Source organism: Juglans regia, chromosome 8 (genome assembly GCF_001411555.2).
Source record: "Juglans regia cultivar Chandler chromosome 8, Walnut 2.0, whole genome shotgun sequence".
NCBI classification, from domain to species: domain Eukaryota; kingdom Viridiplantae; phylum Streptophyta; class Magnoliopsida; order Fagales; family Juglandaceae; genus Juglans; species Juglans regia.
The window spans coordinates 8,787,294-8,803,039 of record NC_049908.1 but is presented as its reverse complement, the minus strand read 5'-3'; the positions used below and the strand labels follow the sequence as shown (position 1 = coordinate 8,803,039).

Genomic DNA, 15,746 nt, shown 5'->3' with positions numbered 1-15,746 from the left:
TTATGAAAAGGCTATTAGGGAGATCCTTTTCCTCGCCTTTATAATTTTTTGGCAAAGTATGACAACTTTAATAATAAAAAGTTAGATAAAAATCTTAACTTTGTGTTATACATCGTTGCAAAATTCCACTCTAAAAAAAAAAAAAACATGTGTTGTCGATTTCTCACGTCGAGGACGAAAATAAAAAGAGGTGGAGCCTCTGAATTGTGGTAGAAAAAAGACCGTCGATGTACTAATAAAGAAGGGATTGGTGCTCATCGGGTGCAAAGCGTTCATCTTTTTTTTTTTTTTACTTTTACTTTCTGATATAAGAGTAGCACAAAGTAAAGAGCCGTGATGCAAACACTTTAAAAGTCTTCCACATAGAAAAAAGGCAATGATGGTGTTAGTATTCATTAATATCCACATCTATGTGTGCCAATCATTTATGTATAGTAAATAATTTTGTATAATGAATGAAAAACGATAAATATAAGAAAAATATTTTAACTACAAAAAGATTATACAAAAATAAATATACAAACTGACGTGGTTTGACGTGGTACGTCAAATTTAAAATTATTTTTATTATAAAGTAGATATAACAGATCTCATGAAATCACGTTAATTTGTAGATTTATTTTTATATAATCTGTTTGTCTTTGTAGTAATTCTCTAAATATAATATCCCTTGTACAATTCCTTTTACCATTTTGTTATAAATAGATTTTTTTAACATAGCATTCATAACTATTTATTTATAATTTATTTTACAAAAATATCATTTATTCGAAAGAGTTTAAAAAAAGTTATACATGTTTAATTATTATTTTTTTTTTTTATCGTTTTTCTATTACCTAGTAAAGAAGTTTTGGTGGAAAGTCCTTGACCTATTTGTTTACATTCAAAATAGGCACTAAATTAGACCTCTTTTTTAAGTTTATTTATTTTCTTATTTTCAAAAAAAAAATTTATTTTCTTACTCTTATTAGCATCCAATCCATTGGCGCCCACAACATTACCTCTCTCTCTCTCTCTAATCTTTCACACTCTTTTATCCCTCTCACATTCTCGATGGTCTTATCATAATTCTAGATTGATTTTTCGTTAGTTTTATTGGTTTTGGCATAGAGATTTTGTCAACTTGGAATTACATTTTAAAAAAAAAAATACGAAAGAATTAGAATATTTGAATGGAATTATGAAAAAAATAAGGTCAAAACTTTGAAATGGAAAAGGGAAAAGAAAAGGGCTGGCTGGCGTCCCCACTGCATAATCAGTCTCCCACATATCCAAGTTTGATTGATGAGCATGATGATGGGTTTTGAGCTTATTTATTGACTCCAACAGCACCAATACACAACCAATCATTCCCCACAAAAATTATAAACAAGAAGAAGAGGGGGAAGAAGAAGAAAAGGACCCAACCCATGCAACATGTTAATAATAATCAACAGTCCCTACATCTGAATCTAATATTATATATTTTAATTTCTTGATATATATATATATATATATATATGTAAATATATAGAGATAGAGAGAGAGGTTGGAAATGGAGTGGGTTTTTTCTCTTCTTTTTAATAGATTTTAGTTTTGAAAAATCACTCCACATGAAAAACGCTCTTATATTTTATGAAAAATAACTTTCCAGTTTACACTGTATGGAAAAATTATAAATATAAAATATATGAATATATAGTGACTGATCATTAGTTTTTACCTCCCAAACCATTTGAAAACCCCAAGAAAGAGACCCTCCTTGATGAACTCGTCTTTGATTCTTCATCATCTGACCAAATCCCAATTTTTTATGCATATTTTTTTTTAATATAAATATGTTTCAACCAAGTTGTACATATTCTGATATTCTTTTCTCCTCTCTTGCTCTGGTCTGCTCTGCTCATTTCTCCCCCATTTAGTCAAAGTGCGCACCCCAAGTCTATCTTTGATTTCTCACCGTAAAAAGCTATTTTCAATCGTTTTTTGCTAGTTTTTTCCACTCTTGCACAGTTGTGCGTGTCTGCATGTTTCAATCATATGGGTATATTGCGTTCTCTTATTTGGATATTTGTCAGATTCCACAAAGATAATCTGAAATGGGTTTGTGTGTTTGTTTGTTTCTGATGTGTTCCATTCACTGATTCATCGTCCTTTGGCGTCCCTAGATCTGTTAGCGGCTCTGCTCGATCCGCTGCTTTATTCTTGCCTTGCCACTATCCACAAGGTCAGATCATTGGATTTTACCATTTAACGTGCCGCTTTGTTTCATTTTCTGCTTGCTAGTCTAGTTGACGTGTTGGTTTGCACTAAAAGATAAACAAAAAGTTGGGTCTATGTTTTATGAAAAACAGTATGCTTCGAGTCTGAGACTGATGATGAGCAGGAGCCAACATATCAATAAGGTGGTACTGGGCTTCATTGGGTTTTTGCCAATTCGGCTGAATTCTTTTCTTCTGCATTTGTTCATGGTGCATAGTTACATACACCCTCCATCTGAGAGGAATCTCTTGTAAGTTCTAGACGTAATTAATGGGTAACGGCACTTCTCGTGTTGTAGGCTGTTTTATACCTTTCAATGAGAAAAGCGGTGTTGATTTGGAGTTCTTAGACCCACTAGATGAAGGATTAGGCCATTCCTTCTGTTATGTTAGGCCGTCTATTTTTGAATCTCCTGCCATTACCCCATCAAACTCTGAAAGGTATACTGTTGATTCGAGCACCCTTGATTCTGAGACATTAAGTGGATCATTTAGACATGACATGATAGATGATCCCTTGGGATTACACAGACTAAACAAGAGCGTCCCGGAAACTACATTTAAAACTATCTCAGGTGCTTCGGTCAGTGCCAATGTTTCTACAGCTAGGACCGGTAACCAGAGTGCATTGTTTGCCAGTGATGTTCAAGAGCCTGCTGCATCCTTTGAGAGCACATCCTCATTTGCTGCAATACCTTTGCAGCCCGTACCTCATTGCTCTGGACCATTGAGTGGATTCATGTCTGGACCTCTTGAAAGAAGTTTTACTTCAGGCCCTTTGGAAAGGGGAGGGGGTTTCATGTCTGGGCCAATTGAGAAGGGTGTAATGTCTGGTCCGCTTGATGCCACCGATAAGTCTAACTTCTCTGCACCCCTTGCACGAATTGGTCAAAGACCAGGCCTTCAGCGTCTCATGAGGAGCGTGAGTGGGCCAATGAGGAGCACTTTTTCCCGGGCATTCTCAAAACATTCTGGGGGGCCTGGTTGGATGCAACGCTTTTTCTTGAATTCAGTGTCTCAATTGGCCTGGCATCCTAAAGAACCAAAGTTTCAGCCAGATACCTCACGAAATTGTCTTGAAGGGGTGCCATCCGAAGGGGAGTATAGATGTACTCACGACTTGCAATGGGCTCATGGAAAGGCTGGTGAAGATAGGGTTCAAGTTGTGCTTTCTGAAGAACAAGGATGGTTGTTTATTGGAATATATGATGGATTTAGTGGACCAGATGCACCAGATTTTCTGATGAGCCATCTTTACCAAGCTATAGACAGAGAACTGGAAGGACTGATTTGGGATTATGAAGATAAACCTCTTAATGATCAATTAAAACCCGAACTCCTTAAGACTGGGCATACAAAAGTGGCTTCAGAGTCCAGCAAGGAGGAACAGTCGAAACCTCATTCAAGTCAAGTAATTTATCCTAGTTTAGAGGATTCATGTAGGCCTGCAGTTGTCAAAGGTCAATCTTCTAACTGCGAGATAGTTGAGGAAAATGAAGAACTTGGGATGGGTGTTGAACCTAATGGTGAAAAGCCCAGCATCGTAGGAACAACAGCGGTTTCTGTTCCAGCTGCAAACTTAACTGGTCAAGGCAGGAAAAGCACACGGCTTTATGAACTACTTCAGATGGAGCCTTGGGATGGACGGGATTCTTTGTTAGTCTCGGAGGTCAGGAAGCGAAGAGTGGTATCATGGGATTGTCAATTGAGTCAAGAAACCTCGGATTCTAGCAAAACCTTACATGAAGATCAGGTAAGATCTTGCTCTTTAAATGCCAAAGGAGATAGTCGTAGCCATCGGGGTGAAGATCCTACCACTTCAGGTGAAGATGTAGGGGCGAGGTTTGAATCTATTAATCATGGTGTTATACCTGCTCTTTATGTTTCAAGGCAAAGAAAGAATACTAGAAAGTCATTAATTGGTTCAAAGATTAGAAAAATGTATCAGAAGCAAAAATCCTTACGCAAGAAACTTTTTCCGTGGAATTATGATTGGCACAGAGAGGAGATTGGTGTTGAAAAGAGAATGGTGGAACCCTCTGGACCTATTAGAAGATGCAAATCTGGTGTTATTGATCATGATTTGGTTTTAAGGGCGATGGCTCGAGCTCTTGAAAGGACTGAAGAGGCTTACATGGAATTGGTGGAAAAGGCTCTTGACAAAAACCCGGAACTTGCGTTAATGGGATCATGTGTTCTAGTGATGTTAATGAAGGATCAAGATGTGTATGTCATGAATCTTGGGGATAGCCGTGTGATCTTGGCTCAAGAAAGACCAAATGACCGTTATCCGAATCCAAATTTTTTGAAAGATGATGCGAGGCATCGGAATAGATCCAGAGAGTCATTAGTGCGTATGGAGCTGGACAGAATATCAGAGGATTCTCCCATGCATAATCAGAACAGTCAGATTAGCAAGATAAATAAAAACCGGGAGATTTCATTATGCAGATTAAAGATGAGAGCAGTTCAGCTTTCCATTGATCACAGCACAAGCATGGAAAAGGTGCCTCTCCACTTTTCCTAATGGTTCATTTAAGTTATTAATACTCTTCTTTAAAGAATTTATGTAATTCTGGTTTGGGTATCTATCTTTGGCATGTCTTCCATTACTTTTTTGGTTAAAATAAACCTACATCCCCATGTTATATATCCCAAGAGATGTGATTAGATAAAGATTGGGGTGAGTGAGTTTGTCGGATCACGTGTATCTCATTCGACTAATTTCTATTAGTGATTTTAACTAGGACAATGGGATAGAAAATGAGGTATGATTAAAAAAATTCAGGGGATGCACCCATATGGTGTTGGTATAAACCCTTGCCCTTTTTTATTTTGTAAATTGTAAGGCAGCGTAGCCTTTATCGCTGGTCCTAGGACTGTTCATCCAGGAGCCTGGGTTTCAAAACCGGGCCGGAACCCGAACCAAGTTAGCCCGGGTCAAACCTAGATTGAAACCGGTTTTTAAAAACCCGGAACCTAAAAATGTTGATGTAGCATTTAAACTCTATTTATTTAATTTTTTAAATCAAAGCCTACATGTTCCTTGATCACAAATAAAAAGCCACGTGGAGAAGAGTGTAAAAAAAAAAAAAACCATAAAATGGATGATTCATTGGACATAATATGCATTTTCCTTTTGAGTTTTTGTTCATTTAGTTGCTAGAAAGGAACAAAAAAAAAAAAAAAATCAAAACATTCAAACCGAAGGGAAAAAAAAAAAAACCGGTTACCGGGTTTTAGACCCAGGTTCCGGACCAGGTTTACCCAAGTTTTTCTATGCGGCTACCGGCCTAGAACCCGTAACCGATTCCGGACCGGGCCGGGTTTTTGAACAGGCCTACCTGGTCCTCTTGTGTTTGTGCATGTGAATGTCACATTTGTAGAACTTATACCGTCCTCTGCACTATTAGAATCAACTTTTTAGTCACATATCTTAAGAAAACAAGAGCTTATGTCTTCTGAATTATTTCCTTTTTGGTGCATGTTTTTAATTTAATTCCCAGTTTTTTATGTACTGGACATGTGGTTGGGGACTAGTTGCCATTGCACTGGAACTGTAGTTTAGCTCTTTGCTCAAGCACAAGTGATCATCCTTCTGGTAGTTCAACCAATTAGTTGCACGGAGTTTTGTTCATCAATTGAGATGTACTTATATACTCTCATCAGTAAGAATTGATGATGTTATCAGATTATATTTTTTTATCGGTGTAATCAGATTATATATTTGTAAATGGATATACTAAATCTAGAAATCGATGGAGGAGGAACTTATCAAAAGAAATAAATGGAGAAAAATGATGATGAAATTTTCGTATTATGAACAAACTACTTGTGTTCTTTTATTTTCTGCTGCAGGAAGTTTTTAGAATTAGGGTCGAACATCCGGATGACAACCAGGCTGTATTCAACGATCGAGTGAAGGGGCAATTGAAAGTAACTAGAGCGTTTGGTGCTGGGTTTCTGAAGAAGGTCGGTCAGTTGCTCTTGTAAATTTAACCTATCTGAAAAGCGGTTTCTTAGCTGCACACTATTTCTTTGAATGTTCCGCAAAATTGCATCTATAAGATGTATATTCTATGAGTTTTGCTACTTACAGTTACTTTTGCATACTCTTTGCGCACTCCACTAATGTGATTGGCCAAAACAGTTATTTTATATTAAAACAAAGTGAAGCAGCCAATCACATTAGTGGAGTGCGTAAAGAGTACGCAAAAATGACTACACATAAAGTTTTTGATATTTTATGTTGGTATATATATTTGCCTTGTCATTAGGAATAGAAAATAGAGGAAATGCAACTACGGAAACATGATGTATATGCCAATTATTCTGGTTATAAGGACGTACTAACTAGGAATCAACCAATAATGTCAATAGTTTTTATAAGCAAGATACTGGGGCCAAATGATACTTGTACTGGTTATAAGCATGATGGTGGGTACTAAAGAAAAAGCTTGATGGCGGGTGAGGTCATGGGTTCAAAATTTGTGAGGTGTGTGAGTTGGTTACCCGTTAAAAAAATAACAATAATCCACTAGGAATAATGCTGGCAGCGGCTTAGTTTGGATACCAGAACCATCTCAACCTATCTCATCTCATCATTATAATTTTCACAAATTTCCATATAAAATATAATAAACAATTCAATTTTTTCAAATTCCAAAATAATAATAATATTAAAAAAAATATTCTAACAATATTTTATTCAACTTTTAACTTTCATCTAAAACTATCTTATCTCATCTCACTATCCAAACCCCACCTAAGAACAAGTTTTAAACATGCGTTTTTTATATCAATGCATTTTGTTTGTTTTGATTCCTTGATGTCTTGAAGTTAACCTGGTCAGAACAGTGGTCAAACCATACGTCATTATTATTTGCAGTCTTGCCAGTAGTTTATGCTAATCAAGTTGAACTTTGTCTGGGCAATCTTATGTTACCTTGATCCTGTGTATAATAGGCAATCTCTGGTAGGGTTCTCCAAGATGGATTTGCAGCAACAGCTGCAACACAATCAAGTCATAATGCCCTTTAAGGACTATTAAGAGTATAGTCAAATACTTAACTTTATATTTTTCTGGTAGTTTAACATGATATTAGAGCAATGATCTATCTAAAGCTTGAATCCTTGCTCCACTCTCTACTTATTTATATGTGTAAGTTGTTGGTGATTGATTTATACAATGTAATCATGGCCACTTGGGGCTTTAGCTTTGACAGTGTAAATAACTATAAATGGAGTAACTTTAAGAGATGGATCATATAAAGATCACTCATTTTTTGGAGTAGACACATTAACTAGGACACTTTAAATGGTGTGTTTGTCTAGATTTATGCTCTATGTTAGACAGTTTACTAACAAGCTTCAATTTGCTATATTTTATCATGAGTTACTTGGCTCGAAATGCATCTTAAGGCATAATAGGGGACCACAATAGAGTTGAGATCATGTGACTTGAAGTGGTGAACTGATCTCCGTGCATCCTATCATTTCATCATAAAGAGTATCATCGATATCTTCCTTTTCAGACCATAGATTTGCAACACATTTTCATATCATTGATATCTACCTTTCTCATTATTTGTGTTCCATTGCATTTCAACAATTCTGTAATTTTGCTGTTGGGCACAGCCAACTTGTAATGAAGCTCTGCTGGAGATGTTTCGGATTGAATATGTGGGAACTCTTCCTTATGTCAGCTGCATTCCTTCCCTTCTTCACCACCGACTTTCCTCTAGTGATCAATTCCTGGTACTCTCCTCTGATGGACTGTACCAGTACTTTAACAATGAAGAGGTAGTTGCCCATGTCACTTGGTTCATGGAAAATGTTCCTGAAGGTGATCCTGCACAGTACCTCATCACGGAGCTTCTCTTCCGTGCTGCTAAGAAGAATGGTAAATTGATTAACTTACCAGTCCTTTTCATTTTGTTAGCACTCCATGAAAGCTTAAAATTGGATTATACTTGCTGTTTTGAAAAAGAATAAGTAAAGTGTTCAGTAGGATGACCGGAATGGAATGTACTCCCTTTCAGTTTAACTTGCATGCATTGCAAGGTAACACCTTGCTTTTGTTGATCAACAAAGCACATTATTTGAAGAGGTGATACACCCTTTGAAGGGAGCAGAGAACATTGACTATGAACAACTTTGTATGTTAACAATACAAGACCTCCCTCAAATGGAGGTACTTGTGCACACCTCTTGCTCGATTCTTTCCTGAAAGAGACTAATTGCGGGAAAATGCCACCAAAGTGAATCTAAATTGTAGAATGGTAGAAATCATAACCTCCCTGCATTCTCTTTCTCATTATGATAAGTGCTTCTGATGATTGTTTGCAGGAATGGATTTTCATGAACTACTGGATATTCCGCATGGGGATCGGCGCAAATATCACGATGATGTTTCTGTTATGGTGGTTTCACTTGAAGGAAGAATCTGGAGATCATCTGGATAGTTGTTTAAAACAACTACACACACACACACAACACTCTTTTGGTTCCTGTCTCTCTCTCTCTCGGCTAGGCTTTTCGCATTTGTCCACGGCCTCAACAATTCACAGTTTCAGGCAAGAGGATTCTGACCATGTTGCTAGGATAAAAGGCTGCCGCCTTAATGACTTGCACCATAAATTTTCTCCATTCAAGGATACTGTATACTTGGTCTTTATGATTACGTGATCGGTGCCTAGCTTGATCCCACTTCCACTTTCCCCCCATGTGCACTGCTGTTCTTCAGTGTTTCGCATCTAAAAACGCTTTCATATCATTCCGTTTAAAATCTGTTTTATGTACTTCAAATCGATTTTATTGGTCAATTAAAACATTAGGGAAAGACCATGTCTACAATACTGATGGACAGCACCATAATTATCACCTCTGTACTTTGAATTGTTTGTGTACAAGTTAATGCCCAAATTTGTAGCTGAAAGAATACCATTGATGGTGTTGATGCCTGATTTTGACCAGGTAGTCAACGGTGATCGGATTGTTCATAGACGGTGGCGGTAGCGGAGTTGCATAATCTTTAATACAAGAAAAAAAAAAAAAAAAGATTTACATGATTTGACATTATTACCTATGTTTATAAGGTTCCAAGTAGGATAAATTCTACGTGAAAATGTAAGAATTACAGATGAGAAGGAAGAAGATTGGAAAAAATGTTAGAAACGTTTCGTTCTTTTCAATGCCTGCACGACATAATTTTTTTTATAATTTTTTATATAACTACGTTTTAAACGAGATATATTTTAAAGAAATTTTTTTTTGCAAATGAGTTTGCGTATCAAATTACGTATCGATATTGATATGTAAGGCATTCATTTAACGAAATAGTGTGAATTGAAAATAAAAATAATTTTTGTGAGATAAAAGACCTTCATCTTTTCTCAAAAAAATTTCTTCTATTTTTTTTTTCAAAAATAAAAGTCATGTAAGCGTTGATATTCGGTTTGATGTGCGAACTCGCTTGTATCTAGCAAAACTCATTTTTATAGAATAATTTATAAAATAACATTATTTTATATAAATACTCTTATTTTTAAATATAATTATATAAAGAATTGTAAAATGGATTTCACACTCCTAAATTTTTCTCCAACTGCCTTTTCTCTTTATTTGGTAGTGTGCATTATTTTAATTTAGTTGATGTAGCAGTTGGCAAGGGACGAGTCTCAATTGTGGGTTGTATTAGATATAGATATAAAATCAGTGCTTTGTTTTTTACTTTTTAGACTTTAGTACTCTGTTTTCATCGCTCTGCATCTCTCTCTCTCTCTCTCTCTCAAAAGAATCTCCTCTGTTAATCATCACATTTTTCTTCACCTCTATTTTATCACCTCTTGAAGGGAATTATCACTTTTGACCTTTTTCTTCTTCATAGATATGATATTTTTGAATCCTATGATGGTATTTTCAGTTGGAGTAATACTGCAAACTACATTCTTATCCTACTGTAGATTTACTATTCTATAAATGATATTCGTAGTCGTAAAGTGAACAATCGTCGCATAATTATTTTTAAAAAAAATGAGTCAATACGGGATTTACATAAAAAAAAAAATTAATTTTTTAATAATAAATTTTACTCTTTTTTAAAAAAATTATATAATTTTTTTTATACTCATGACTGTATGTAATATTATTCATTTATGACATCTAACAAAGAATTTTACAAAAAAATAAAGTCAATTATCACCGTAATTTATTATTTTGTTAATAATACTTGTATAGTTATGCCTCTCTCTGTGAGCTTACTTCCAACAATTGCAGAAAAGGGGCCCCATTTGGCATTTAACAACTATTTTGGCTTGATTATACACAAAAGTTCAATCCAATTGGGAACTTAGACCCGTTTGTTTTAAGAGAGAAATGGATAACATAAAATAAGATAAGATGAGATAAGATTAAAATTAAAAAATTAAATAAAATATTATTAAAATTTAAATATATATTTTAATATTATTTTTATTTTAAAATTTAAAAAAGTTAAATTATTTATTTTATTTTATATTAAAAGTTAAGAAAATTATAATAATTAGATAAGATGAGATAAAAAGAAATGATATATTTTCTAAAAACAAACGAAGAGCTGAACTAAAAGCATCCCATTTGGATCTTTTAAAAGTTTCTATACAGCTTAGAGTGTAGAGAGAAATACAACAAATGAGCCTCTAACATTTAAAACTACTCGAGTGAAGTTTTGGATCAAAATTAAATGATCTTATGTGTATATCTATTTCTCTAGACCTTAGAGAAGAACGATCTAAGTCGGTCATAGTTTTGTCCATCCGAAAATCTCACATTTCACATAGATTTTTTCTCTAGTCATGTATACAACCATCTTCGGCAATTTGTGCAGGATTTTTCTGTATGCATCATCTTTCACATAGAAAAGTCGGTCATAGTTGCTATCTGTGTTTATCACCCTATTATCAATCTGCAATCACATCTCATTGAATTGGAAATGATGTGTTTGGTTTAAAGTTACGCCTCACTTTAAGGTTCTATCTTGAATAGCAAGAAATGTACGCTATTTATAAGCCAGGCAGGCATGCAGCTTTTCCAAACCCCATTGCTTTGATTTGTGTATTAGTTTAACAAACACACACATCTACAGGCCGTATCAAGAAAAAAACCCCAAAAACTTTTAATATCTATTATCTACCGACTTTTTTCTTCACCAACTTCTTTCACCCATTCAAACAAGGAGAAAATATATAGTTTCTGTTTGCGTCTTCACTCGGAAATTGCTTGGGATTCAAGTTAAAACCATGTTCTTTAATTATCCGCTTGGGCATCACATCAGATTGTCTAAATTTATGACCATGCACCAGTGTTAGATGTGTATATAAATAGACTAGCAGGCTGTTTCTTTCTCCATATTCGAACCAAGCATTCTACTCAGTTTCTTAGTTTAACTAATACATCATTCCCCTTCAAGTCATTTCCAATCATGGTGGCAAACGTTCTTGCATGTCTGTTCATCTTTGCTGCAATCTCCAGCTCTGTGGCATACGATCCTGACCCCCTTCAGGATATCTGCGTTGCCGATCTAAAGTCAAGTATGTGATTCATTTTAAGTTCCTAGACCAACTGTACATATTGTCGGGATGATTCTTTTGATGAAATGCTCTCTTATTTTCGTTGTCATTCGTGCAACAGAGATAAAGGTGAACGGGTTTGTATGCAAGGACGATGCAGATGTCACGGCAGCAGATTTCACCTTTGATGGCCTGGCTAAGCCAGCGCTCATCAACAACTCGTTTGGTTCAGTCGTAACTCCAGCCAATGTGATGCAGGTTCTGTTCATTTAAACAATTTTATAATTTAATGCAAAAAGTGGAAATTACAATTTGCTTTTACGGCATATTCCCGACAGGTTCCAGGCCTTAACACACTCGGCGTGTCGCTGGCGCGCATTGACTATGCACCCGGCGGACTCAACGCTCCTCACACGCACCCGCGCGCCACCGAGACCATATTCACTCTGGTAGGCGAGCTGGAAGTAGGCTTCATCACCACAGCAAACAAGCTCATCTCCAAGACCATCAAGGAAGGTGAGATCTTTGTGTTCCCCAGGGGACTGGTCCATTTTCAGAAGAACAATGGCCACAAGCTTGCTTCTGTGATCTCGGGCTTCAATGGCCAACTGCCGGGCACCCAAGTCATTGCCACATCACTTTTCGCTGCGTCACCACCGGTGCCGGACGATGTGTTGGAGATAGCCTTCCAGGTGGATGCCAAGGTGGTTGACACAATCAAAGCAAACCTTGCTCCCAAGAAGAAGTGGTGAAAGAACTAGGAGATGTATGAGTATGCATGGCCGTCCGTACTCTCAATAATATTATACCGTAGACGGTCCTATGAATAATCCATGTAATGGTGTTCTATGATCTACCTATAATGGAAGACTAAGAGACTATATACATATGCTATCTTGATTTGGCAACTTCCTTGATCAGGTTTCCAATGATTTCAGATTCAATAGTTGTTGTGAGATTAATATCCCCTCAAATTCGTACAAGAAATTGAGAATTTTAAGTTTGAGAGATTAATATACGAAGAAAAATGCTCTTTATTTTTTATAATTTTATTTATATAACTATATATACTGATGTGTCAGAAAACTGTGAAAATCTTAAAATTCAAAATTTTAAATAAATAATGATAACATCGGATTGTCACTCTGTACATATAATGTTATATATATTGAAATTGTGTGCGTCTATGTTGCACAACTTATATATGAAGTGGGTCCTATTACATCTTTTTCTACATTTGTGGACTTTAAATATATATTTGGTTAGACACTAAAGCGCGTCTTTGGTCTTATTTTTTTATTAACCAATGGATGACTTGATGAAACCTATCCAATTAAGGGTTGGTTTGGTTATAAAAAATTAAATTATCTCATCTCATCTTATCTCATATGATTATTATAATTTTTCTAAACTTTCATATAAAATATAATAAATAATTTATCTTTTTCAAATCTAAAAATAAAATAATATTACAAAATTATATTATAACAATATTTTATTCAACTTTTTACAAAACATCTCATCTGAACTGCGTAACTAAACGAGACCTGAAATTGTCATGTTTTTTTTCTTTTTGGTGTCATGTCATTCTTAGATAAACCAGAATACTTGAATTATAGCTTAGATATGCGCAAGCTCATAAGAGGATTTCAATATCTAGTAACAACATTTAAATTAAAATTAATGATCTTAATCTCTCTAAGGGACATATATAGAATAGTTTAACAAATTAGGGATATTTGTATATATATATATATATATATATATATATATATATATCTTCTTATATATAAAAGCGTCAATGCAAAAAGTAATAGTGATTTTTTGTCTTCCATTATGCTTCCTGATTTTACCTCTGTACATTTGTAAACGACGGTTTCCTCCCTCGTGGCCTCGCCTCATACTAGAGGTGCTATCCAAATTATAATATAATTTAAATTATAAATTGAAATTTATACATTTAAAAAAAATATAAACTCATTAGAGTTATATTTTTATTTACCTTGGTCTCATAGGCCAACCATTATATAGCAGACCAAGGCAATACAATAGTGATACTTAAGTAATGTGGGACTTATTGGCCTAGGAGGCCAAGGCAATCCATTAACTTGAAGTGAAATTCAAGTTTTTAACAAATTGTATATATTTATATATAATATATTTATATAAATATTAAAAATTATAATTTTTTATATTAAAAATGGAGGAGTGCGGAGCGGGGGGTAGGGGCGGGGCCTCGCTGGGGTTAACCTGCCCCCCGCCCCAGCATGGTCGGTGCAAGGTAGCCCGCCCGCCCGCCCATGCGGGGGCGGGGTAGCTAAGGGTGGGGCCCCACTATCCACCCCTACCTCTCTCTCTCTCTCTCTCTCTCTCAGCACCAATCAAGCCTCACGACCAACTGCACCGCTGCAATCCAACTTAAATCGCCCTCACCCATGACCACATGCACCCACCCACGGCAGAACCACCATAACCATCCTCTAAGCATCCCCTTCTCCATTAACCACTAAAATCTTGTGTTGAGTTACTCCGATATCAGCTTTGTACTTCTCGATTTTAAGATCTTTCTGGGAATCTTTACTTACTTTTTTTTTAATGTTTGTTGTATGTTTTCTGCATTTTTGTGTTTTTCCTCTTGCCGAGACAGTGTGAATCAAAAAGCCAAGTTGTAGAAGCATGATTGACGCCGCCACATCGGACGAGGACAAGGTCATGCCGATGTACAAGTTGGAGGAGATATGCGATCTCTAGCGATCTTCGCATGTCAGTATTGTAAAGGAGGTCTCGGAGTTTATCCTGAAGCAGCTCGAGCACAAGAGCCCGATTGTTAAGCAGAAGGTATAAACTGTAAATGTTTTTTTATGGGTTCTATTGGATTTAAGATTGGGTAGATCTTCGTCTTGAAAATTTGGCAGTTTTTGTTTTGTTGCTGGAGAAGTGTGGAAAAGAAAAAGAAGTTGAGGATGTGTGTGGAAAGACGGGGAATTGGGTTTGCTTGGTTTTTGGGTTCCTAAGAGTAGTGGTCATATCAGCTGGGTAAGTATGTTTTCATAGACTCGGTTGGGAGGAAGAACTTTTTTTCCCTACTTTTAGTTATTGCAACATGCAGTGGAGCGTGAGATGTTTTATTGTGTTTTGCTTCTAACTATTTCTTGCATGTAACTTATCAAAAACATAAATAAGCAAAAATAAAACCTTTTACATGCAAGTTTATTCCAATGAAGTAGATTCTTGGAAGGTCGAAATGGTGATGGTGAATGAAATTCTAGAACTTAACTTATAGACTTTCTTAATTATTTAGGGTAAGAAGGCTTCCATTATATTGGTGACCACATTTGGAGAGAGGTTGTTTGATAGTTTCAAATGTGGCTGCTTAGTTGTATTATCTCAAAGACTTGAATGATATAGTTTTTTTGAAAAAGGATCCCCCAAATGCATACCATGTGTATTCTGCTGTTGGAAGCACAAAATTGCTTATGATAGGTTATGTAACTTTTGATTTTATCTTTGGTCATTGTTCATTAGAACCAAACAGACTGATGGTGTACTATCTATATTATAACTGGTTGGTATTTTCATTACTTTGTGTTGGCTGTTGTACATTCCAAAATATACCCATTATTTCTTTTTCCCTCTTTCCCTCAAATACAATGGTCTGGTTCATGCTTGCAAGAATTGAGCTTGGAATTTTATTCATTTTTTATTTTTTTTATTTGTTCTTGTTCTTTTTGTGTTCAAGACACTGACTCAAACTTTATTTACTTTTTTTTTTTTTTTTTGTGTGACCTGGTTTGACTATGATTAGTTTATGTGGTTCAATTAATTTTTGGTATTCTAATGATTCTTTGAATCTCTTATTGATGTCATTCTTTTGAATATACGTTGTTTTATAAACTTCAAACATGCAATTCATGTCTGTCTTATTTCTAATGCTCCATTTATCTCAGGTTGGTTCATT

The 15,746-nt window shown here is 35.5% G+C and overlaps 2 protein-coding genes across 3 annotated transcripts; both read left to right on the top strand.

Annotated features, from left to right (window-relative positions):
* The first annotated feature begins 1,718 nt into the window (after window positions 1–1,718).
* Window positions 1,719–9,015, top strand: LOC109000503 (protein phosphatase 2C 32-like). 2 transcript variants are annotated; one of them, XM_018977403.2, is made up of 5 exons: window positions 1,719–2,206; window positions 2,334–4,746; window positions 6,099–6,212; window positions 7,878–8,142; window positions 8,589–9,015. In XM_018977403.2, the coding sequence occupies exons 2-5, from the start codon at window positions 2,512–2,514 to the stop codon at window positions 8,702–8,704; spliced, it is 2,730 nt and encodes a 909-aa protein (XP_018832948.1). In that variant the 5' UTR covers window positions 1,719–2,206; window positions 2,334–2,511; the 3' UTR covers window positions 8,705–9,015. The 2 variants fall into 2 exon arrangements, with proteins under 2 accessions (XP_018832948.1, XP_018832947.1); XM_018977402.2 differs by having other exon boundaries at window positions 1,719–4,746.
* Window positions 9,016–11,618: 2,603 nt separating this feature from the next.
* LOC109000505 (germin-like protein subfamily 2 member 4) lies at window positions 11,619–12,699 on the top strand. Its single transcript, XM_018977405.2, has 3 exons — window positions 11,619–11,809; window positions 11,910–12,046; window positions 12,127–12,699. The coding sequence occupies exons 1-3, from the start codon at window positions 11,701–11,703 to the stop codon at window positions 12,538–12,540; spliced, it is 660 nt and encodes a 219-aa protein (XP_018832950.1). The 5' UTR covers window positions 11,619–11,700; the 3' UTR covers window positions 12,541–12,699.
* The last annotated feature ends 3,047 nt before the right edge of the window (window positions 12,700–15,746 follow it).

Excerpts from the sequence above, each read along its gene's own strand:
- LOC109000503 (XM_018977403.2), top strand. The coding sequence starts at position 2,512 with ATGGGTAACGGCACTTCTCGTGTTGTAGGCTGTTTTATACCTTTCAAT. Across the intron at positions 4,747-6,098 it reads ACAGCACAAGCATGGAAAAG|GAAGTTTTTAGAATTAGGGT; the intron begins GTGCCTCTCCAC and ends TTTCTGCTGCAG. Across the intron at positions 6,213-7,877 it reads GTGCTGGGTTTCTGAAGAAG|CCAACTTGTAATGAAGCTCT; the intron begins GTCGGTCAGTTG and ends TGTTGGGCACAG.
- LOC109000505 (XM_018977405.2), top strand. The coding sequence starts at position 11,701 with ATGGTGGCAAACGTTCTTGCATGTCTGTTCATCTTTGCTGCAATCTCC. Across the intron at positions 11,810-11,909 it reads CGTTGCCGATCTAAAGTCAA|AGATAAAGGTGAACGGGTTT; the intron begins GTATGTGATTCA and ends TTCGTGCAACAG. Across the intron at positions 12,047-12,126 it reads CTCCAGCCAATGTGATGCAG|GTTCCAGGCCTTAACACACT; the intron begins GTTCTGTTCATT and ends TATTCCCGACAG.